At 45.4% G+C, this 25,415-nt stretch overlaps 1 protein-coding gene across 1 annotated transcript in view; it reads right to left on the reverse strand.

The window, feature by feature from the left end:
- epha10 (EPH receptor A10) overlaps positions 1 to 25,415 on the reverse strand; it is a gene marked incomplete at both ends in the record, with an annotated part of 146,187 nt that overhangs the window by 99,031 nt on the left and 21,741 nt on the right. Inside the window, 2 exons of the mRNA XM_084165258.1 lie at positions 5,587 to 6,259; positions 10,340 to 10,404. Coding sequence (XP_084021384.1) covers positions 5,587 to 6,259; positions 10,340 to 10,404 — 738 coding nt within the window. The remainder of the gene's footprint in view (positions 1 to 5,586; positions 6,260 to 10,339; positions 10,405 to 25,415) is intronic.

Raw genomic sequence — 25,415 nt, forward strand, 5'->3', positions numbered from 1 at the left:
AGGAGGCCTACAAACCTGACTCAGTTACACCAGCTCTGTCAGGAGGAATGGGCCAAAATTCACCCAACTTATTGTGGGAAGCGTGTGGAAGGCTACCTGAAATGTTTGACCCAAGTTAAACAATTTAAAGGCAATACTACCAAATACTAATTGAGTGTATGTATACTTCTGACCCACTGGGAATGTGATGAAAGAAATAAAAGCTTAAATAAATCATTCTCTCTACTATCATTCTGACATTTCACATTCTTAAAATAAAGTGGTGATCCAAACTGACCTAAGACAGGGAATTTTTACTTGGATTAAATGTCAGGAATTGTGAAAAACTGAGTTTAAATGTATTTGGCTAAGGTGTATGTAAACTTCCGACTTCAACTGTACATTATGCACACACATGCACACACTCACAAAACACACAGGCACACATTCCCACACACATAGTACGCACAAACACATGCATACAAACACTCCATCTCAATACTGCTGCTCTCTACTGGTGGCTACTTAGAAGCAGGGGAGTGCCAGGTTAGCACAATGCGATTGATTTAACACAGACAGGCCACAGCTGTTATGAGTTATATCCAATCTGATTCTAGACCAGTGTTAACCAACTGATATTGTTGAGTCAGGACACAGCTAAGGTGACTCTGGGTCAGTTAGTAGACATCCTCAGCTCACTTGTCGCTGCGGTGCGTGGAAGGGTTGTGTGTGATGTGTGTGAGAGGTGTGTGTGTGTTGGACCGACATCTCTCAGAACAACGTGTTCAAAGAGTCATGACACAGAACACGCAATGCTGGCACACACAAACGCACACACACACATGCGCACACAGGCAAAGCAGTCCGGACATTTATCTAGTGATTGAATGTATCAAACACCTGGGTCATCTCTTTCCATTAAAATCATTTCAGTTCAACGTGGAGCTAAACTTTAAACTGTTGCAGTGCAATGAACGTTCTTCATACAATATATTATAGGCATTGTTCTGATCATTATTGAAATGGAACATGTAAATATGTCATAAATCATGAGATAAATGTTTAATTTATGAGACCGTGTACGAAACATTAGGACAGACTGACCAGGTGAATCCAGGTGAAAGCTATGATCCCTTATTGATGTCACTTGTTAAATCATCTTCAATCAGTGTAGATGAAGGGGAGGAGAAAGGTTAAAGAATGATTTTTAAGCCTTGAGACAATTGAGACATGGATTGCGTATGTGTGCCATTCAGAGGGTGAATGGGCAAGACAAAAACTGTAAGTGCCTGTAAACGCGGTATCGTAGTCAGTGCCAGGCGCAACGGATTGAGTGTGTCAAGAACTGCAACGCTGCTGGGTTTTTTACGCTCAACAGTTTCCCGTGTGTATCAAGAACGGTCCACCACCCGAAGGACATCCAGCCAACTTGACACAACCGTGGGAAGCATTGAAGTCAACATGGGCCAGCATCCCTGTGGAATGCTTTCGACACCTTGTAGAGTCCATACCCCAATCAATTGAGGCTGTTCTGAGGGCCAAAGGGGGTACAACTCAATATTAGGAAGGTGTTCCTATTGTTTTATACACTCAGTGTACATAGTATCATATATTCCCGAGGAGAATAACAGTGATTTGTTATAGTGGTAGGGATGTATTAATAATTTAATAGTATAGGCCATTTAGTAGATGCTTTTATCCAAAGCGACTTACAGTCATGCATGCATACATTTTATGTACAGGTGGTCCTGGGAATCAAACCCGCTATCCTGGCTTTGCAAGCACCTTGCTCTACAAACTGAGCTACAGAGGATGTCACATAAGGTGACATGTAAAAGAGCTTTAACTTGGATCAGAGTAACCTTCTCCATCTTTAATTCCTTAATGCAACTATTCTTAATTCATGAGCTACTCAGAGGGAACAGGGGGACTTTCTGTGGTGGTACATCTGTGGGACGGAAGAACAAAGGCATTTCCCGCTCCTCTCCCTCTTCCGCCATTAACTTTTATCTTTCCCACTCCCGCCTCTCTCTCACTCCTCTACTTCCCTGGTTCCAAGCCCCTTTGTTCTCGCCCGATCCCTTCTTCATATCCCCTTCTCTCCTTCCGTGTTCCTTTCTTCCTTCCTCTCCTTCCTTCCCTTCCTCTCACTCTTCTTCCTCCCGGGTGAAGGAAGGCAAAGGAGGGCGGAAGGTGAAACCTTGGTTGTGCCACCTGCCAAGCCATTTGAAGGCCCTCTGTGTGTGTGTGCGTTCGTGCGCGTGTTAGCGGCGGGCCGTATTCAAGGCCTGGCTAAATAAATACATCAGATGCTGGACTAAAAAGCGTGGGTTTGTCTTTCTCCCGACAGAGTGTGAATTATTGAAACAGAGCGCAGAGACAGTGAACATTAGTGGGCGTGAGGTAGGGAGGGAAGGAGGCTCCACCCGCCTCCGACTTCCAACAGATGGGCTAGGGTGGCATCATGCCAGGGGAAGCCCAGAGAGAGAGAAAATGCGAGGGGGTTGGGAAAAAGCGAGAGAAAGATGGAGAAAGAGGTGGAGGGAGAGCAGAGAAAGTGCCCAAGAGAGCGAGAGAGGTAAAGAGAGGACAAGTAGGAGGGAGAGCGACAGAGGGCCAGAGCTAACGAACATACGACCACTCACCAGTGCCGGACCACAATGGTGTCTCTGGCCTCCCAAAATCTACGCCCGTTAACCTGACTCACCCGGTCTCACCCTGCAATACAGGCCCAACAGAGGAGACAGGAGAGAGGAGGAGGAAAGAGAAGGAGGAAAGAGGGTGGGGCTAAGAGTGAAGAGAGAGTGGGACCAGTGGATAGGAAAGAGGGGATGTGAGAGAGGGACTAGGAGAGGCGGGTCAGGGAAGAGGAGAGAGAGAAACCCAAGGGGGAGGACGAAGGAGGTGTGGGGGGGAAGACTAGGAGAGAGGGTCTCTGTAACCCAGAGGTGTTTGAGGAAGTCAGCAGTACAGTAGACATGAAGTGTGTAAGTAAATAGGCCTCAAGCTGTACAGCAGAGTAAAGGACAAAGAGATCATGAGAAGAGGAGCTGCATCAGGCACTGTCTCTGTAATTATATAGAAGTAAGTTACAGTACCTAGCCTTAATTAAAAACAGGAAAACCACAAGAGAGCACACACACACATACACTTGCGTGCCGAGGCAGACTGACGGGCGAGGGAGGGTCTACAGAAAGAGAGAGGGAAGCTTAGACAGATGGCTTCCCTGGAGACCAGCTCTACTGTACTTCTCATCACAATGCATCATTCCCTCCTTCCCCCTTACACCCAACACAGACAAAGGAAACAAGGTGTGTGTGTGGGGGTGCGTGTGTCATGTCCTCATAAGTCCTTCCCTCACGCACGTAAAACTCACTAAAACACACGCACAATTGAACACACGAAACTCACTAAAACCCCTCTCTCTTTCTGTACCCCCATGCACACGCACCCGCACACGCCTAATCACCGATGGGCAGCTCTAGCTAGTGTATCAGCTCTGTGTCTGAGTGAGCACTCTGCTAGGCTCCACAGAATACAGTCTCTCTCTTCACACCCCATCAGTACCTCTTCAGCACTCTACTCAATACTACGGAGTGGCTCAAACACACCAGGACACGCAATTACTCCCACATGTAAATAAGAGATACCGGAGGACACGTGAGCAAGTACTCAAACACACTGTCGAAACATTTAAAAAACACAGTAGTAAGCAAAAAAAAAGCCTTGTAAAGAAGCCCACTCTGTCATATAGAATGTCTTTATCTAGAAACACCACCCCCCCACACACACGTCTAGTGTGTGCGTGTGTATGCCAGTGCGTGTGGATTCCCAGCCTAATTCCTCAGTTTAGTGGAGCATTACGGCTGATCAATAGTGCTGGTGCTAGGGGGCCTGTGGGAGTGGGGAGTGCTGGGGCAGTGCTGGCTCTGCATATTCATGCCATTAACACTGAATAGAGTAGTACTCCACTGGGGCTCCCGCTGATGGGGACTGACAAGGCCAATCGCCCACTACAGTCCCAACGAGGCTAGAGCTCTCGCTCTACCACTATGCTATTCCCTCTCTCTCTCTCGCCCTCTCGATCTGTCTCTTTCTCTCAGTTTCTGTCTGTACTGCTAGCCTCTCTCACCTCCCCTATTACTCACTCTATCCCTCCCAGTCTATTTCTTTCTTGCTCTACCTGCTCTCTCCCATTCTCTTAACACAAAACTCCCTGTAAAACACCCACACCCACAAATAATACACAACTTCTCGGAACAGGCATTAAGTTCACACAGTCACAACCAATCATATATTCTACCAGGAAAATCCAAGCCAGTCAACCGTGAGCCAGTCCTTCATGCTCGCTCAGTCCCTCTCGCTCTCTCAGTCCCTCTCGCCCTCTCAGTCCCTCTCGCCCTCTCAGTCCCTCTCGCCCTCTCAGTCCCTCTCGCCCTCTCAGTCCCTCTCGCCCTCTCAGTCCCTCTCAGTCCCTCTCTCTCTCTCTCAGTCTCTCTCTCTCTCTCTCAGTCTCTCTCTCTCGCTCTCTCAGTCTCTCTCTCTCGCTCTCTCAGTCTCTCTCTCTCGCTCTCTCAGTCTCTCTCTCTCGCTCTCTCAGTCTCTCTCTCTCTCTCTCTCAGTGTCTCTCTCTCAGTGTCTCTCTCTCTCAGTGTCTCTCTCTCTCTGTCTCTCTCTCTCTGTCTCTCTCTCTCTGTCTCTCTCTCTCTGTCTCTCTCTCTCTGTCTCTCTCTCTCTGTCTCTCTCTCTCTGTCTCTCTCTCTCTGTCTCTCTCTCTCTGTCTCTCTCTCTCTGTCTCTCTCTCTCTGTCTCTCTGTCTCTGTCTCTCTGTCTCTCTCGCTTTCTCAGTCTCTCTCTCGCTCTCAGTCTCTCTCTCTCTGTCTCTCGCTCTCTCAGTCTCTGTCTCTCGCTCTCTCAGTCTCTGTCTCTCGCTCTCTCAGTCTCTGTCTCTCGCTCTCTCAGTCTCTGTCTCTCGCTCTCTCAGTCTCTGTCTCTCGCTCTCTGTCCCTCTCTCTCGCTCTCTCAGTCCCTCTCTCTCGCTCTCTCAGTCCCTCTCTCTCGCTCTCTCAGTCTCTCTCTCTGGACTATTTGCACAAAGACACAAGATGGGCTATGACCATCTGAGCCACTGGCTGTGAGGATGAGCCAGCATGTCTACTCCTGCGTCAGAGCACTCAGTTGGCCGTAAACTGCCCACGTGCCACATCCTCAACAAAGCAATTTACTACAGTCATCAATATTACAAATGCCGTCTTGTTGAATACAATGACTATCTGAGGACAGTACAGTACATGACTCATCCTATTCATAACATCGTTTCACCCACTTCCCTTCACAATGTAAGAATGTTGTCTGCACTCAAACATGAAATATCTCAAAACAGCCAGACAGAACTGCTTGAGGTCAAAAACTGAATATTTCTACCCAGTGATTACTTTAAAAAATATATATACAATATTTGTACCTTTATTTAACTAGACAAGAACAAAGTCCCCTGCCCCTCATTTGTTTCCACCCTCCCCTTCCTCCATCCTTCACTCTTTTCTTCTCTTGTTCCCTCACACCCTTTACATAAATCCCTCCCTCCCTCCCTCTTTTCTTTCTTACCTTCACAGCTGCTGTGGCCCTCCTCGTAACCCGCTGAACAGCTGCACTTCCCGATGGGCACCAGCCACTCCCCCTCGGCGCTGCAGTGCATCCTGGGAGGGCTGTCCATGTCCACCTCGGAATTGTTGACGCAGGCTCCCCTGACTTCCACCAGTGTAGCAAACGCCGCCTCGGCAACCGTATCGGAAAATACAGCCAGGTTCTGGACCGTGGCCAGGCAGCGCTTGTAGTACACCCGCACCGCCACCAGGGCCACGCACGCCCCCACGTCCTGGAACGCCAAGTGGAAACCTTTCCGGTTCAGGTGTCCGATCTCCCGCACCTCCGTGTTGAGCTTCATCTTCCTCTCTCCCAGGTCGCCCTGCGTGAAGCTCTCGTCGGCCGCGATGGTGTCGATCTTGGTGTACCGGTCCTCGCGGGTCACACGGCCCAGGTCTTTGTCCGACTCGATGTAGAGCAGGTTGAAGGTCTCTTTGCAGGTGCCCGCCACGCCCGGGATGCTGTTGCAGTCACGCAGCGTGAACTGCAGCTCCACGAAGATGCGCTGGCCGCCGCGGCGCGCCACCCAACCCGTCTGCAGCCAGTTGTTCTGCAGCGCTGGCTCCATCACGTTACACACTTGGTAGGTCCTGATGGGCTTGTACTTCTCATCCACGCCACTGATCTCCTCCCACTGGAGAGAAGGTGAGGAAAGGGAGAGGTACGAGAGAGGAAAAGAGAAAGGAACAGAGATATTTAGAGAGGGAGAGAGAGATGAAGGGAGGAAGAAAGAGAGAGAGAGAGTAATGGATAGTGGGTGTGACAGAGATATATTGGAATAGGAAATAGGGAGAGACAAACATGGGAGTTGGTGAGGGTCAACTGAATGACATAATGCAGACATAGGGGAAATGTAAATATGTGTGGGTTTGTGTCTGCAGAGACTGGTACTAGGGTTCTATACTAGTGAAGGAAGAGAAGAGGTAAATGAGCCTCAGAGTGTGTGTGTGTGTGTGTGTGTGTGTGTGTGTGTGTGTGTGTGTGTGTGTGTGTGTGTGTGCCTCCATCTCCCCACAACAGAGAGACAAACTACAGCGGCGGTCCTCCACAGAGAGTATAGAGCTGTAAGCAGCTCACAGCTGCACACTGACACTATGGGGAGGGAAAATGCAAATGGATGCCACGTCCAGAATTAACAGGGTAAATAAAGAACAGATTGCGGGGAGACGTGCCCACATGGCCGTCATCATTTTGGACTGCAGGTAAAATTGACTCACCATTCGTGCTGAATGAGCAATGCTGCAGCTCTGCTAAATACCCTAGTGGGACTGCATTAGCTAGCCAAACAACTGAACATGTTGAAATCTATTATCGAAAATGTAATTCTGTATTGTTTAATTGACATCACAAGGGCCAGGAGATTTTCCTGGTTAGGTCACATGGTCAGAAAAAATCCTGTCTATAGCCATTCATCCTAACTAGGGGCGAGGGCCTATATTCATAAAGCCTCTCAAGCATAGGAATGCTGATCTAGGATCAGTTTAGATTTTTAAATCAAAATGAATAAGAGGGGAGATGCTTTGTGAACATGGACCTGTGCTGAAGCGCTAGGCTCCTCGCACCATGCATGCCTCCCGCCATTTTGGGCACATTCATTGTTTCATTGCGTGCATAGGAATACGTAGCCTGTAGGAAAAATATGTGAGTGGTGATGAAATATTAAGTCTGACATTCACATTTACTAATGTCAGGACTGATACGGAGATTGCCTTTTACATTGAAGAACCAGTTGAAGAACCAGTTTATCGGTTATAATTGCCAATTTGGTAATGGTATGGCCCTGGGTGCTGCTAAGTCTACGTGGTGACACAGACTCAACATGATTTAGATATGCTTTAATTCTAAAAAGGTAGCTGGCTTAAGTGGAGCTGTATACATCCACTGGATAAATGTAGCTTTCTAGCTTTGACTTATGGTCAACTTGTGGTCCTCTGTAGCTCAGTTGGTAGAGCATGGCGCTTGCAACGCCAGGATAGTGGGGTTGATTCCCGGGACCACCCATACGTAACATGCATGCACGCATGACTGTGAATCTTCTAAAATCGCATACATTATATGAATATATTGTGGTTATAGCAGCAACATTGGACTGGGTAGTTTATCTAAGCCTACGTCTTGTGGTTTGGTGACAGACAAGTACGAAAGACTGCTGCACTGCAATGACTTCATTCTCTCAACCAGCTTCATGAGGTAGTTACCTGGAATGCTTTTCAATTAACAGGTGTGCCTTCTTAAAAGTTAATTTGTGGAATTTCTTTCCTTCTTAATGTGTTTGAGCCAATCAGTTGTGTTGTGACAAGGTAGGGGTTGTATACAGAAGATAGCTCTTTTTGGTAAAAGACCAAGTCCATATTATGCCAAGAACAGCTCAAATAAGCAAAGAGAAACGACAGTCCATCATTACTTTAAGACATGAAGGTCAGTCAATCTGGAAAATGTCAAGAACTTTGAAAGTTTCTTCAAATGCAGTCGCAAAAACCATTAAGCGCTATGATGAAACTGGCTCTCAAAATGTATGCTTCATCCTCAGCAGTCTGGGCAAAGTATATGAACTGGACAAGTCCATTCATCTCCGCTTCAGAACTTAGCATGTGGTCTCTTACAAGCCCCATCGATTCATAAAGAGCATAATAAATCATCCACAGTCTTGTATTTTAGTGACAAAACGTATGAGTGGAAGATAAATGATAGCCAGTGACTTCAAAAACCACTTCATCTTCAGTGCTTCTTAAAAACGTTCTGCCACTGGCTATTATTTATCTTCCAATCATAACTTAGCGTGTGGTTTTTACAAGCCAAATCGATAGCGGAAGGTACAATTTATGTAGCTGTGTGGGTCTGGCGGTGGGTGCAGTGACGTACTTTCCAGGATTAGGCCATTGATTAGTGTGTAGTGATGAGGTCTGTTCTGTTTTGTTCAGGGAGGGACAGAGAGAGGCACAATGAATGGATGGGGAGGGAGGAGGAGCGGAGAGGGGCAGAGAGGTGGGCCAGCTGTCCACTAACAGTTCATTTGGGCAGCGTGCTCCCTGGAACTATGCCCACTGAGAGGAGGGGACCTGCTCTCAGTTAGAAGCAAGCTGGACTACCCCATGGCACAAAGGGAGTAGATGTACACTGACACACACACACACACCTATTCAGATATGCATGGACACGTACATTTAAACACACACTCGCACTCACAGAAATACACACATAAACATGTGCAGTACAGGTCAAAAGTTTGGACAGACCTACTCATTCAAGGGTTTTTCTTTATTTTTACTATTTTCTACATTGTAGAATAATAGTGAAGACATTAAAACTATGAAATAACACATATCGAGTCATGTAGTAACCACGCTTTGCCTTGATGACAGTTTTGCACACTCTTGGCATTCTCTCAACCAGCTTCATGAGGTAGTTACCTGGAATGCATTTCAATTAACAGGTGTGCCTTCTTAAAAGTTAATTTGTGGAATTTATTTCCTTCTTAATGTGTTTGAGCCAATCAGTTGTGTTGTGACAAGGTAGAGGTTGTATACAGAAGATAGCTCTTTTTGGTAAAAGACCAAGTCCATATTATGGCAAGAACAGCTCAAATAAGCAAAGAGAAACGACAGTCCATCATTACTTTAAGACATGAAGGTCAGTCAATCTGGAAAATTTCAAGAACTTTGAAAGTTTCTTCAAGTGCAGTCGCAAAAACCATTAAGCGCTATGATGAAACTGGCTCTCATGAGGACCGCCACAGGAAAGGAAGACCCAGAGTTACCTCTGCTGCATAGGATACGTTCATTAGAGTTACCAGCCTCAGAAATTGCAGCCCAAATAAATGCTTCACAGAGTTCAAGTAACAGACACATCTCAACATCATCTTTTCAGAGTAGACTACGTGAATCAGGCCTTCATGGTCGAATTGCTGCAAAGAAACCACTACTAAAGGACACCAATAAGAAGAAGAGACTTGCTTGTGCCAAGAAACACGAGCAATGGACATTAGACCGGTGGAAATTTGTCCTTTGGTCTGGAGTCCAAATTTGAGATTTTTGGTTCCGACTGCCGTGTCTTTGTGAGATGTGGTGTGGATGAACGGATGATCTCAGCATGTGTGGTTCCCACCGTGAAGCATGGAGGAAGGGGTGTGATGGTGCTTTTCTGGTGACACTGTCAGTGATTTATTTAGAATTCAAGGCACACTTAACCAGTATGGCTACCACAGCATTCTGTAGCGATTCGCCATCCCATCTGGTTTGCGCTTAGTGGGACTATCATTTCTTTTTCAACAGGACAATGACCCAACACACCTCCAGGCTGTGTAAGGGCTATTTGACCAAGAAGGAGAGTGATGGAGTGCCGCATCAGATGACCTGGCCTCCACAATCACCTGACCTCAACCCAATTGAGATGGTTTGGGATGAGTTGGACCGCAGAGTGAAGGAAAAGCAGCCAACAAGTGCTCAGCATATGTGGGAACTCCTTCAAGACTGTTGGAAAAGCATTCCAGGTGTAGCTGGTTGAGAGAATGCCAAGAGTGTGCAAAGCTGTCATCAAGGCAAAGGGTGGCTACTTTGAAGAATCTAAAATATATTTTGATTTGTTTAACACTTTTTTGGTTACTACATGATGTAGAAAATAGTAAAAATAAAGAAAAACCCTTGAAAGAGTAGGTGTGTCCAAACTTTTGACTGGTACTGTATATTCAAAGTATACAACAGACTGGTACACTCACTCCATTGGAGGGGTACGACGTCCAACCGAGCTCTGCCTGAGTTTCTTTAGAGTTCAGCAGGACCACTGAAAGAGAAAGAGTGGAAAAGAGACAGAGAAAGAGGGAAAAGTAAGATGGAGAATAGCATTAGTTCAGTTGAAAAATAGTACTCAAATTACATGTTGTCAGTCTGCATCAAACACCACTCGTCATCTCATAGTCTCATTTCATTAGACATTTTAGTCAGTAAGCAGACGCTCTTATGCAGAATGACTTACAGATGCATTCCTATTTAGATAGTTCAGTGACACAACCACATCACAGTCAGTGTGCCCTTGAGCAAGGCACTGTTATTAAAAATAATAATTTTACTCCCTTTTTCTCCCCAATTTCGTGGTGTCCAAATTGGTGCACAGCCCCATGGGTCTCCCGCTCGCGGTCGGCTGCGACAGAGCCTGGACTCGAACCAGGATCTCTAGTGGCACAGCTAGCACTGCGATGCAGTGCCTTAGACCACTGCTTGAGCAAGGCGCTTAACCCCAATTTGCTCCAGGGGCGCCGTACTACTATGGCTGACCCTGTAAAATGACACATATCACTGCCCCTATCCGGTGTATGTGAAAATAAAGCATTTATTTTCTAAATGTTTCCTCAATAAAGTAGTTCAGCTTAGTCACTAGTCTCGATTACGCGTATTATAATCACCAGTGGATATTATAGAGCATTTTAAAAAATCCAGACTTCTTACAAAGACAGAGGCTGCCCAGTGCCCACCATCTCTCCATGAAATAAGGAGGAGGGCAATAGCCACTGTAGTTGAGATTTACTCTTGGACATAACTATTAGAACATAGAGGAAAATGAGGTGATGACATACTTGAATAGCTGCACTTAAAGTAATGACACCCCACATAAAATTTTGGGATTTGGCTATTTCCAAGTGATAAAAATATATTGTCATAAGTGCATTGATAGCATCTGTTCAGGAATTAAGCTTGTCGGAAAACATGTTTTTATCCTGTAACTTTAAACTGCAGCAGCTACTAGAAAACAAGCCAGGGCATTTAGGACACAAAGGATATTCAGTCCAGACTCCTTTCAGCACCATCGACAGCAAACAGCTAGAGCCATAGTTCAGCACACTAGAACAACACCGCCACTGCTGCTACTACTGCAGCTTCAGGACCTTGGACAGCACCTTCTCAGCCATGACAACTATACATACAGCAAAACTGCTTTTCAGGACCTTGGACAGCCCTCCAGTATCCATCCAACATTTAGGCAGCCTGACTATGGCAACTTCAGTTTCTGTCTGATTCTACAGAACCTTGCACAGTGAATCTAATATTAATACCGGATGACACATAGCAACCATAGCAAGTCTGTTCACTGATACTTAAGAATCTTGGACAGCAGCGCTTCCATAAAAACCCACTGATATTTAGCAACCTTTGACGGGGGTGCTTGCATAATGTGCCATGTCAGCACCATGGACAGTGCTCCGAAAATTTTCCTGGACCATGCATCCTTGGAGAGTACTCTTTTCCAAACTGGTATTGTTCTCCCCTTTACACCCTGGGCCTGGCTCTGTGTATCATTGATAACACACAGCATTTTAGAGCGGTATTAGAGAAGAGAAAAAGGGAGAGCATGAGAGAGAGAGAGAGAGAGAGAGAGAGAGAGAGAGAGAGAGAGAGAGAGAGAGAGAGAGAGAGAGAGAGAGAGAGAGAACGAGTAAAGGGATCAGAATGACAGTTGCCAGAGAAAACGAGAGCGTGTGAGGGAAAGCAACTAAATAAACGAGGTCAGTCAGTATGCGTATGGAAAGTCAGTGTTCTGATCACACAATGACTAATAGGAATAATCACTCCCTAGTTAGACGCGCTAACTGGCCTTTGAGAGAGAGACTAATGAAATGGCTGTGACCAATATCAACTGCTAAACACAGATTTCCAGGGGATCATTTTATAAATAATTGTCTATAACTTAGTTTCTGACAATGTGGATATCAGAGTCAAGCCATGAATCTTAAGTTTGTGGTTTCGATTCAGTTTCAATGGGGCTGGCTAGTGTCCTTCAAAGAGGATATGATTAAAGTGAACAGTGTATCAGTCAACGCAGACCGTTATGATAGGAGAATACATTACACAACGTCAGTTAACCTGTACAAAGTCATTTGATCAGAAGATGTGACAGGTAGTATAAAACCATCTTTTGAAACAGTGAAAAATACTGCTATTCTCGCTTGATGGCAATTTTACTAAGCAGCAAAGCAAGGAACATACAGTTGTTAGCCTTTTATTCTATGCTGTTAATTTCAAAGAGGGCACTGACGTCTATGACTTCAAGGAAGTCCTTTGATGAAGTCCTATATTTCTCAGGTACAGAGCGGAGTGGAATTGTCCTTTCCTCCAGCAGTAGCAGTGACGAGCCAGGCAGCCCTGGCATTCAACAGAAGGGCATTTAGTGCTAAACACACAAATGAACTGGAGAGAGTCCTTGTTCCATCTCACCAGTAAGTGCCTCTCTCACTCTTCATCCTGAAAGGCACTTGTGCCTCGTTTTATCATTTGCGATTAAACAGAGTTATTCGGCCTTGCTGACACTGAAGTCATATCCCTACATTGCTAACTAGTGAAGACAAAGGGATGGAACAAGGGAAGAGAGACAGCTGTATGGAAGGATTATACTAATAGGTCACTGTTCAATGAATAGACTGAAGGCACATTTTCTCCAACAATGGTTCCTAGAGCATGCGGGGGCAGTCCTGTTAGCATGGCAGTATGAGCGTGTGTAAAAGGGTGAACTTGTTTCATTGTGTTGCCATTAACTTAGCGATAGTGTGTTTGTGCGTGTGTGTGTCTGTTGCTCGCCTTTCAAATACATTTCTATACAGTGGTGAGAGCCACAGACTGAAGAGTGTACGACAGCGTGTTTTATATGAAAGGAGTGAGAAGAGCAGCAACCAAGCAGACAGCAAGCTGGTGCCAGTGCTAATCTCCTTACACACACACATAATTCCCTTCCTGAGTCCCAGTGAAAGGGAGAATTATGAAATGAGCCCCATAAAGTTCAATAGAGAGGATTATCCACATGTTGTTCCAGTGTCCTCCCTGCAACCCCCAAGAAATGTATCAGGCTGCATTCACACCAGCAGGCCTGAGGCTCAGAGAGAGAGGAGACTGGGATAGGCAGGCCACTGACCCAGGGGGAGAGCTATTGTCCACATATCATCCCTCTAATAGGACAACACTAAGAGGGAGAGGGAGTGAGCGGGATAGATATACACTGAACAAAAATATAAATGCAACATGTAAAGTGTTAGTCCCGTGTTTCATGAGCTGAAATAAAAGATCCCAGAAATATTCCATACGCACAAAAAACGTATTTCTCTCAATTTTTGTGCGCAAATTGGTTTACATCCCTGTTAGTGAGCATTTTTCCTTTGCCAAGATAATCAATCCAGTTGACAGGTGTGGTATATCAAGCAGCTGATTAAACAGCATAGTCATTACACAGGTGCACCTTGTGCTGGGGACAATAAAAGGCCACTGTAAAATGTGCAGTTTTGTCACACAACACAAAGCCACAGATGTCTCAAGTATTTAGAGAATTTGGCAGTACGTTCAACCGGCTTCACAACCGCAGAACACGTGTAACCACGCCAGCCCAGGACCTCCACATCCGGCTTCTTCACCTGCGGGATCATCTGAGACCAGCCACCCGGACAGCTGATGAAACTGTGGGTTTGCACAACTAAAGAATTTCTGAACAAACTGTCATAAACAGTCTCAGGGAAGCTCATCTGAGTGCTTGTCGTCCTCACCAGGGTCTTGACCTGACTGTAGTTTGGCGTCATAATCAACTTCAGTGGGCAAATGCTCACCTTCGATGGCCACTGGCACGCTGGAGAAGTGTGCTCTTCACAGATTAATTCTGGTTTCAACTGTAACGGGCAGATGGCAGACAGCGTGTATGGAGTTGTATGGGCAAGCGGTTTGCTGATGTCAGCGTTGTGAACAGAGTCTCCTATGGTGGCAGTGGGGTTATGGTATGGGCAGCCAAAGGTACGGACAACGAACACAATTTAATTTTATCGATGGCAATTTGAAAGCACAGAGATACTGTGACGAGATCCTGAGGCCATTGTCATGTCATTCATCCGCCGCCATCGCCTCATGTTTCAGCATGATAATGCAGGGCCCCATGTCGCAAGGATCTGTACACAATTCCTGGAAGCTGACGTTGTCCCAGTTCTTCCATGGCCTGCATGTTGAGCATGTTTGGGATCTGGATCGACGTGTAACAGCGTGTTCCAGTTCCCGCCAATATCCAGCTGTATGAGGCAAATGGTGGTCCCACCAGAAACTGATACTGACTGGTTTTCTGATACATGCCCCTACCTTTTAAAAAAAAGTATCTGTGACTAACATATGCATATCTGCATTCCCAGTCATGTGAAATCCATAGATTAGGCCTAATGAATTTACTTCAATTGACTGATTTCCTTATATGAACTGTAACTCAGTAAAATCTTTGAAATTGTTGCATGTTCATATTTTTGTTCAGTGTACAAACACACACAGAGCGCAAACAAAAACGGATGAGTGTAAAATACACACAGGAGACACACACAAAATAATTCCACTCCCCGAGTCCCAGTGAAAGGGCAAAAAAGTTATTCAGCACCTTAAGTCCAAAAAGTGTAAAAATGCCTAAGCTGCAATGTGTTACTTTTTGGGCGACCTGACTAAATTCACAGAAATGTGAGTTCTATATCTATATTCTCATTGAAAGCAAGTCTAAGAAGCGGTAGATCTGTTCTATGCGCTGTATTTCTATGCTTCCTGTGCTTAAGTTTAGTTTTTGCTTATTTTCCTTTTGGTTTTGTACATCAGCTTCAAAACAGCTGAAAATACAATATTTTTGGTTATGGAAACTATATTTCACAGCGGTTTAGATGGTACAATGATTCTCTACACCAGTGGTCACCAACCTTTTCTGAGTCAAGATCACTTTCTGAGTCAAAATGTAAGCTGAGATCTACCGCTCAGATAAAAAAAAAACATGACTTAAAAAACCTAAGCATATGCAACATTAACCAATTAAAAACAGGACTGTAGCAATGAGGTTTGTGCAGTAAGCTATAGACCCAATACATTATCACTGCATATTTGCTATGCTTGAATTGCCCTGCCAATGTTGTTCTTCTCAGATCATTTTTTTATTATATTAAAAACATTTAGGTATATGATCACACTGGTAATATATAATTTGTTGTATTACTTGTGAGGCACAGCTAAGTCAGCATAATATACACAGTACCAGTCAAAAGTTTGGACACACCTACTCATTCAAGGGTTTTTCTTCATTTTTACTATTTTCTACATTGTAGAATAATAGTGAAGACATCAAAACTATGAATTAACACATATGGAATCATGTAGTAACCAAAAAAGTGTTAAACAAATCAAAATATATTTTATATTTGCGATTCTTCAAAGTAGCCACCCTTTGCCTTGATGACAGCTTTGCACACTCTTGGCATTCTCTCAACAAGCTCAGGTAGTCACCTGGAATGCATTTCAATTAACAGGTGTGCCTTCTTAAAAGTTAATTTGTGGAATTTCTTTCCTTCTTAATGTGTTTGAGGGGGGGGAAAGGGGGGGAGAAGATAGCCCTATTTGGTAAAAGACCAAGTCCAAATAAGCAGCTCAAATAAGCTAAGAGAAACGACAGTCCATCATTACTTTAAGACATGAAGGTCAGTCAATCCGGAAAATGTCAAGAACTTTTAAAGTTTCTTCAAGTGCAGTCGCAAAAACCATCAAGCGCTATGATGAAACTGGCTCTCATGAGGACCGCCACAGGAATGGAAGACCCAGAGCTACCTCTACTGCAGAGGATAAGTTCATTGGAGTTACCAGCCTCAGAAATCGGCAATTAACTGCACCTCAGATTGCAGCCCAACTAAATGCTTCAGAGTTCAAGTAACAGACACATCTCAACATCAACTGTTCAGAGGAGACTGCGTGAATCAGGCCTTCATGGTCGAATTGCTGCAAAGAAACCACTACTAAAGGACACCAATAAGAAGAAGAGACTTGCTTGGGCCAAGAAACACGAGCAATGGACATTAGTGGAAATCTGTCCTTTGGTCTGATGAGTCCAAATTTGAGATTTTTGGTTCCAACCGCCGTGTCTTTGTGAGACGCAGAGTAGCTGAACGGATGATCTCCGCATGTGTGGCTCCCACGGGTGAAGCATGGAGAAGGAGGTGTGATGGTGCTTTGCTGGTGACACTGTCTGTTGTTTATTTAGAATTCAAGGCACACTTAACCAGCATGGCTACCACAGCATTCTGTTAGAATGACAATGACTCCAGGCTGTGTAAGGGCTATTTGAGTGATGGAGTGCCGCATCAGATGACCTGGTCTCCTTAATCACCCGACCTCAACCCAATTGAGATGGTTTGGGATGAGTTGGACTGTATAGTGAAGTAAAAGCAGCCAACAAGTGCACAGCATATGTGGGAACTCCTTCAAGACTGTTGGAAAAGCATTCCAGGTGACTACCTCACGAAGCTGGTTGAGAGAATGCCAAGAGTGTGCAAAGCTGTCTTCAAGGCAAAGGGTGGCTACTTTGAAGAATCTAAAATATATTTTTTATTTAACACTTTTTTGGTTCCTACATGATTCCATATATGTTATTTCCTAGTTTTGATGTCTTTACTATTATTCTACAATGTAAAAAATGTAAAAAATAAAGAAAAACCCTTGAATGAGTAGGTGTGTCCAAACTTTTGACTGACATATATATATTTTTTTGGGACTGAAGGCCTGCATCTGATGATCAGTCTGAGGGGAAGGACGGAGCAGCGGTGAGGCTGCCTCTCTCCCGAGTCACCGTCCCTCCGCTGAGTAAAGGGGACAGTCTTCCAGCTGAATGCGAAACTCAAGTCGCACTGCATTATTTCTGCCTCATCCACCAATTCATGTTGTTACTCCTATGACCAGAGAAAGTGAAATATTCCTCGATATTAGACACAAGCAGCTAATAATAACAACGCAAGCTTATCGGAACACTGCTATACTCATTCATTGCAGCTGCAGTGCTGGTGGCTTATAAAACTTATATGGCTTATACGAGGTGTTGAACAAAGTGTTGACAGTGCTGAATAACTACTTAAACACAAAAACAGCAGCTCTTTGCTGTATTAGTTGAGTCTCTAGTCATGGTTTTAAAAGTTTTGTAATCTCACAGTATGAACTTTGCTGTGCGTTCGAGGCTTCTTTTTCAGTCTATGGCTCGAGCTATCTGATTGTCCAGCGGTAGTGTTGTAGGTGCCCTTGATTTGCTCTCTGGGCCTGCCGGGTAGCTGGAGTTCTACCTTCAGACACATGAAATGGTTCAAAATAGGAACATTTTGTCCTCCCGGCGCTAGGATCAAGTGCACCTACCACCAAAAGTGCGAAACGAATGGAATGCCTTGGAGATCGACCAATCGATCAACCGGTTGGTGACCACTGCTCTACGCTATACTTGTTGTTTTGTCACATAAACTGATATTAGCCTAACTATTAGAATTTTAGCAACCAGGAAATGGCGGAGCGATTTCTGCATAGTGCATCTTTAAATAACAATCTTTGAGAACTATCAATCAACAAAATAAAAGCTACACAGTCAGGGAGAATAGAAAATTCCCAAAACAATTAATTTTGCAGTATTGATTTTGTTATTATCCTTGAGCAAAAGAACACACAACATTAGCCATGGCAAAATACATATAATTGCAGGAAAAAAAATAATTCATGGCAACAATTTCTCTCAGCTCCATGGCAGAATATGTAGAATTGCAGTAAATTTGCTTTAAAAACGGCAAAAAATTTCTCTCTCTCTCTCCAATTTTTTCTTCTGGATCAAAAAGGGGCTTAGGTGGTGGGCGTGGCAGGGGGCATGGCAATGGGTGCGATTGGCCGTTGCCACACCCCCTGCACGCCCACCACCTAAGCCCCTTTTTGACCCAGAAAAAAACCTGCACACACACCTCTACGGGCCACAGTTGGTCCCCTCCGAAGTATCCATCCCTACAGTACAGGTTCCAGAACAGAGCAGGACATTAGCTTCAGACCCTGCTCTGGCTTTTACAGAATCATGAAACTTTCAGCTCCAATAATGGGGTCTAAGGAGCGCTGCCTTTTCTCTCTGACGCGCCTCACACACACACCACAGTGTGTTAACACTAAAATCAGCGCAAGTGCTACATAGTAGGGAGGCTATATACAGGGGGGTACCGGTGCAGAGTCAATGTGCAGGGGCACCGGATAGTTGAGGTAGTTGAAGTAATATGTACATGTGGGTAGAGTTAAAGTGACTATGCATAAATAATTAACAGAGTAGCAGCAGCGTAAAAAGATGGGGTGGGGGTGCAAATAGTCCGGGTAGCCATGATTAGCTGTTCAAGAGTCTTATGGCTTGGCGGTAGAAGCTGTTGAGAAGCCTTTTGGACCTAGACTTGGCGCTCCGGTACCGCTTGCCGTGCGGTAGCAGAGAGAACAGTCTATGACTAGGGTGGCTGGAGTCTTTGACAATTTTGAGGGCCTTCCTCTGACACCGCCTGGTATAGAGGTCCTGGATGGCAGGATGCTTGGCCCCAGTGATGTACTGGGCCGTACGCACTACCCTCTGTAGTGCCTTGCGGTCGGAGGCCGAGCAGTTGCCATACCAGGCGGTGATGCAACCAGTCAGTATGCTCTCGATGGTGCAGCTGTAGAACTTTTTGAGGATCTGAGGACCCATGCCAAATCTTTTCAGTCTCCTGAGGGGGAATAGGCTTTGTCGTGCTCCCTTCACGACTGTCTTGGTGTGTTTGGACCATGATAGTTTGTTGGTGATGTGGACACCAAGGAACTTGAAGCTCTCAACCTGTTCCTCTACAGCCCCGTCGATGAGAATGGGGGCGTGCTCAATCCTCTTTTTTTCCCCTGAAGTCCACAATCATCTCCTTTGTCTTGGTCACATTGAGGGAGAGGTTGTTATCCTGGCACCACACAGCCAGGTCTCTGACCTCCTCCCTATAGGCTGTCTCATCGTTGTCGGTGATCAGGCCTACCACTGTTGTGTTGTCGGCAAACTTAATGATGGTGTTGGAGTCGTGCCTGGCCATGCAGTCATGGGTGAACAGGGAGTACAGGAGGGGACTGAGCACGCACCCCTGAGGGGCCCCCATGTTGAGGATCAGCGTGGCAGATGTGTTGTTACCTACCCTTACCATCTGGGGGCGGCCCGTCAGGAAATCCAGGATCCAGTTGCAGAGGGAGGTGTTTAGTCCCAGGATCCTTAGCTTAGTGAGGAGCTTTGAGGGCACTATGGTGTTGAACGCTGAGCTGTAGTCAATGAATAGCATTCTCATGTCAGCTGAGGACTGGGGGAAAATGCAGCAAATGCCTAAGCGAAAATTGTATCTTTCCCCTTTTTGAAAGACGGATGCTTTTTTTTTTTCATTTGGGAGGGGAATTCTTAAAGGGGAGTAATTGAGTGTCTGGAGGTGATGCAGTCAGAGGAGTGAGGAGGAGAGGGGTGCCAGGTTACATTCCTGGGAGAACCACTAGGAAACGCTGAGGCAGCCTGTCAGGTTCATTATAAACCAGAGCTGTGCCCCTGTGGAGGAGTCCAGTATGATCCCCATCTAAGCTAAACAGAGTTTAAAATGGTGAATAGGTGTACTTTTCCACAGAGTCACCTGAGGCTCAGTCAGTAGGGAAGAGATCTAGACAGCGATGTCTCCTGGTGTTGTGTGGTAATGGCCTGGCTTCAGAGGGAGGACAGGACAGGACAGGGAGCCCCAGAGGGGAGGGAAGCCTCTGGCTCCAGCTCTGGCTCTGTCTAGGTCCTCTGAGGCACTGGATGTGCTTACATAACCGAGAGAGAAAGAAAGAGAGCGAGAGAGAGAGAGAGAGAGAGAGAGAGAGAGAGAGAGAGAGAGAGAGAGAGAGAGAGAGAGAGAGAGAGAGAGAGAGAATGAGGTTGAGACAGAGAGAAAGAGCGAGAGAGAAAGAGCGCGAGGGAGCAGGACTTTGAGTACTGCTGGTGTAATGGCTAGACATGGGAGAAAGAAAGTGCAGAGGCAAAGGTTGACCTATAAAATATTGCATATTTGATGCATCGCATGCGTATGAAGAGATGCATTCTGACACGTCTGCAGTGCAGTGGGCACAGAAGCATACAACCACGTAAAGCCACGGCACATTTGAGCACACACACGTGGGTCGATGCACGGACGCACCCTTATGCAAACAGTTTTTTATTACAAATAAATAATTACTACCTTTATTTCAGCTATGATGAAATGTGAGTATTTTCCTATCCAACCCCCTACTGTGTGAAAGGATAAGAGATGGTGAAAAGGTTGAATCCCACCCCCCACATACACACCTCTCCCACACACACACACACACAATTAGGCTCCTTTGTCACAATGCCAACCGGGATACTTAACCTTTTTGTTCTGGGTGTCCCTTTCAAATGTCATCAACAACGCAGCAGCCTAGCATTGCGGAAGCAGTGGTGCATGTTGGGGCAGCTTTTTCTGTGTGAGAGGACCTGATAACCCTTTCAGATGACTGTTGCATTATTGAGGCTGTATCGCTATTGTGGTGCCTTCCATTTCCTACAGGCCCAGTCAAGCAGAAGGATGCATTATTTAACCGGACAGAGGCAGCACGTTACGATGCTATTGGAGGAGGAGAGGTAGCGTAGGCTGGTACCGTCAGAGAGAGAGAGTCAGTGACACTCCTACTCTCTCAATCACTTTTTTTCCCTCTCGTTCTCATGCACTCCTTCGCCCCCCTCACTTTTTCCTCCTTTCCCTATACCCCACTCCCTAGCGCTCTATTTTCCCTTTTTCATCTCCCTCCCCCATCTTGCTACCCCCCCCCCCCCCCCCCCCCCGACCAGCCATCCCTCCCTAACTCTTACCCCCCTCCCTCGAACTTTCTCTTCTCTCTTATTAATGAGGAGTAGAGAGAGGGCGGAGTGGTTACAGACCAGTCCTGGGGGGGGGGGACGGACGCTGATAGGAAGTGCGGAGAGGGAGTCATCAATCAATGCGCAGCACCGCGACCTGGCCGGTCAATAGGACTGACAGCCAATCAATCAATAGGAAATATAACTAGCGCTGGGGTAGAAAGGCGTCTGCGCGAGTCGATAGGCTACAGAAAAACATCTGTCTGCGCTAAAACAAGTCTGTGTAAATGTAGTGAAGGACAATGACGGGAGTGGGACTCTAAATACCACACACACACACACACCCCGATGCTCAGGTCCAGAGACTGAAAGAAATCTGATGAGCTCAGCAGTATGATGGGTAGACGCCGAGGGTGTGTAGTCTCAGAATCCCTCAACACCGCGGGTGCTGCTGGCCAGATGGATGCATTGACCCCTCACCCTCAGTCACAGGAGACTAAGCTCCACTGAGCAGCCATGCAGGTGGACTGACTCAATGAGATCAGAGGGAGCCTCATCAGCACAAATGATCCAGGAGAAGCGAGTCCCTCCAGCATAGGACTGCGTTCACTCCACAAGAACAACATGGAAAAAGGAAGGGCGGAAAACTACAACAAGGGTGTGTCCAAAGACCAAGAAGAATCCCTACAACACACAAACCAACCGTAGATGCCTACCACTCAAACATGCATGGAAACACACGCACCAAGGAGTGTCCTTGGGCAATCATCATTAATTGTTGAGGCGGTAAATAAATAATTTGAGCGACTCAATTTCAGTGTGGGTAATGGGCAATTTTGATTTCTATTTCAGTAATGGAATCAAAGCGCTTGTCTAACGAGAGATAAAGCACTCTCTCACCGACTGATGACTCTCTGCCTCCCTCCGTGCAAACACACACACACACACAATCCCCAGGGAGACACTGAACTTTTGCTTTGCATTTGCACCAATGACTGTCAACACCCACAAATCCTTGTCGTGATGATGGTTTTATTTCATTTTTCCGTCAATTGTTTATTTGCATATCTGGGGCCAGATAATTGAACAGTATTAATCCAGTAATATTTCGTAAAATAGCATTTTTCTCCTACTTATGCAAATAGGGTTGTAAAATGTATGCATGCTTACTAATCCTTACAAAGTGTCTGCTAAATTGCATATAATTATTATATATTAAATAGATTATTTTGTATACTTTTTAGCCAGTAGTTCTGAAAGTAGCGCTCACGATATAAAAGTGGTCCCTGAAAGCTGCATACTACATCAAATATGTGCACCTCGTCATTGTGCACTCTCTCGCTTTGCTGTGTGTGCATCTTGCTAGCTTTCACTCAAATGAAGCTCATTGGCTTGAACTTAAATTGCTAGGGGGCTGGCCCACGTGGAGGAAAATGTAAGGAAAATGGCGCAGCACAGCTTCCAGAAAAACAGACTCATTCAAGCTAGGGATTTCATGGCTAATTGAGGTAATACAGTAATTCTGCTCACACATTAACACATACAGCACAAGCGGGTGGTTTAAAAAATACTTAGTAGTCACCAAAGTTCCGGAGCATGTCTTTAAGGTTGGTTCAAGGGAAGCTTTCAATAGAGGCTCCACTAGCGTGGTGCTGGTAACACCAAGTTGTGGGTTTGATTCCCACATAGGCCACAAATACTATACTGACTAGCCTATGTGTTCATAGTAAGACGCTTTAGATAAAATAAACTGCCAAATGACCATAATAACACCTTCCATGGAGTCAGTGACACACAAATCGTCACTCTCATACACTCCTACTTGTCACTTGTGAATTGCCTGCACACCCTAGTGACACACACTAACACAATGGCTCAGATGACAGCAATGAGTAGATTCTGTTACCTCCGAGGGAGAAAAGTCCACTACCATTCATGCACAAACTGTCATAACTACTCCAGATGGCCTGGATAATTATAGTCCTGTCGACATGCTTGTTTTCTGATCACTTATACAGTAGATTTTCATATGAGGCAGGTAACAGTAGACAAATATCATTGCTGCCATTCCGTTCAACCTACAGTATCCGAGCCAAATCAACAGACAGACACATTTGTATCATGTACTCAGCTACGCCTAAGGAGCCATATCACACCACCACATTCCAAAGAACTGTAGGAAGACTCTACTAGTCGAAACGTGTTGCAGTTGTGCGTCCTGATGTACAATGCTGATTGCTCTTATATGTATTATTTTGTAAATATATTTTGTTAATAGTTCACTAAAGTTTATTGCAACGTTTTGGCCACCTAATCGTCTTCTTTAAAAGAAGGGTACATGCAACCTGTCGTTATATTCCTATACGGCAAACAGAATGGCCCTAGTATTTTACCTTCCTATGGCTCCTATATGTTCCAATCCTCTAGCTCTGGATCACGTCACCTCTCCCTTCTATGTAAATTAACTTCCTCTATAGGCCATGGGGTCAGTCCCAACACCCTAATAGTTTCAAGGGCACTGGTTGACTTCCTGGCCCCCTAGGGGTTAATGGTCAGATGTGGTTGCCCTCCAATGCCCTCCTGATGCCTCCTATTGACCCATCGTTACTCAGGGGTCAGAGGTCAACCACCCCCCTGAGGGGCTCTACCATAGACCCAGGGTTTGTATCGACCAATCAACAACACGGAAACGCATATGAACCAATAAGAACACCTGAAAGGGATGTAGGGGCTTTGGTAATGCATGTATGCATCTTACTGTTCACGTATGCACCTTGTAGATAGAATGCAGCTCATTAACATATGCACCAGCTTGTTTTCAGCATAGTAGAGGACGACATGGTTCTCTGCCTAAGGCTCTTACACCAATCTCCATCGCTGAGCCAAATCGATTGATTGGGCCATTTGAATAAGCCTCTTATGTAGGCTCCTATTACAGTATACATGGACATGAGAGGGTGACTAATACCAGGCCAGGCCTGCTAGGTGGCTGTGTGTGTGCGTGTGTGTGTGTGTGTGGCGTCAGGCACATTGCCAGTCAATGGTGCTCTCAAATATCAACCATGTCATTTAGAGACAATGACCTAGGCTGGGGGAGAGACCAAAATGAGGACAGATGTTAGAGGTCATTCTATTTCTAGGCTTCAATACAGCCCCTCCAATGTTTTGGTCTGAATGAGGAGGGAGGGACTCTTGGGGGACTTTTGTCCAATCACGGCAGGCTAAAACCTGACTCCCTTTCAGATCTGCCAATCAGATTCAGACGAGTAGCGGTTAGAGCGTAGGGCCAGTAACAGAAAGGTTTCTGGTTAGAATTTTCTGGTTAGAATACCCAAGCCGTCAACGTGAAAATCTGTCTAAGTCCTTTAGCAAGGCACTTAACCCCAATTTGCTCCAGGGGCGCCGTACTACTATGGCTGACCCTGTTAAAAAACACATTTCACTGCACCTATCCGGTGTATGTGACAATTTGTTTATTTTGTTTAACCAAAGGTTTCTATGAAAATGGAACTGGGAATGAACATTGTAGATTCTAAGCGTTCCAACAAAGTTAAAAAAAAGCAACCCTGACACAAAGTCCTATGTTGCTTAGTCAGTAGAGCATGGCACTTACAAAGCCAAGGATCGTGGGTTTGATTCCCGCTGAGGCCACCCATAAGAAAAATTGATGCACGCATGACTAAGTCGATTTGGATAAAACTAACATTATAACGGATAAATTAAGCCAATGTGGGACTGAGCATAAGAGTGAACATGTATGCAAGGAATTAGTGTAAAAGCAATACCATCTACGCATCAGCCAACGTCAAGACCGATTTGTCACACATTGAAACGAATCCATTTCATGCAAAGCTGTTTTTCGTCTCAAACTACATATCAATATCTACAGTGAAAGCATAATATAATGAACAAAAATATAAATACAACATGCAACAAATTCAAAGATTTTACTGAGTTACAGTTCATAGAAGGAAATCAGTCAATTGAAATAAATTCCTTAGGCCCTAATCTATGGATTTCACATGACTGGGCAGGGGCGCAGCCATGGGTGGGCCTCGGAGGGCATAGGCCCACCCACTTGGGAACCAGGTACACCCACTGGGGAGCTAGGCCCAGCCAATCAGAATACGTTT

This window comes from Coregonus lavaretus, assembly GCF_964263955.1.
Source record: "Coregonus lavaretus genome assembly, chromosome: 7".
Taxonomy (NCBI): domain Eukaryota; kingdom Metazoa; phylum Chordata; class Actinopteri; order Salmoniformes; family Salmonidae; genus Coregonus; species Coregonus lavaretus.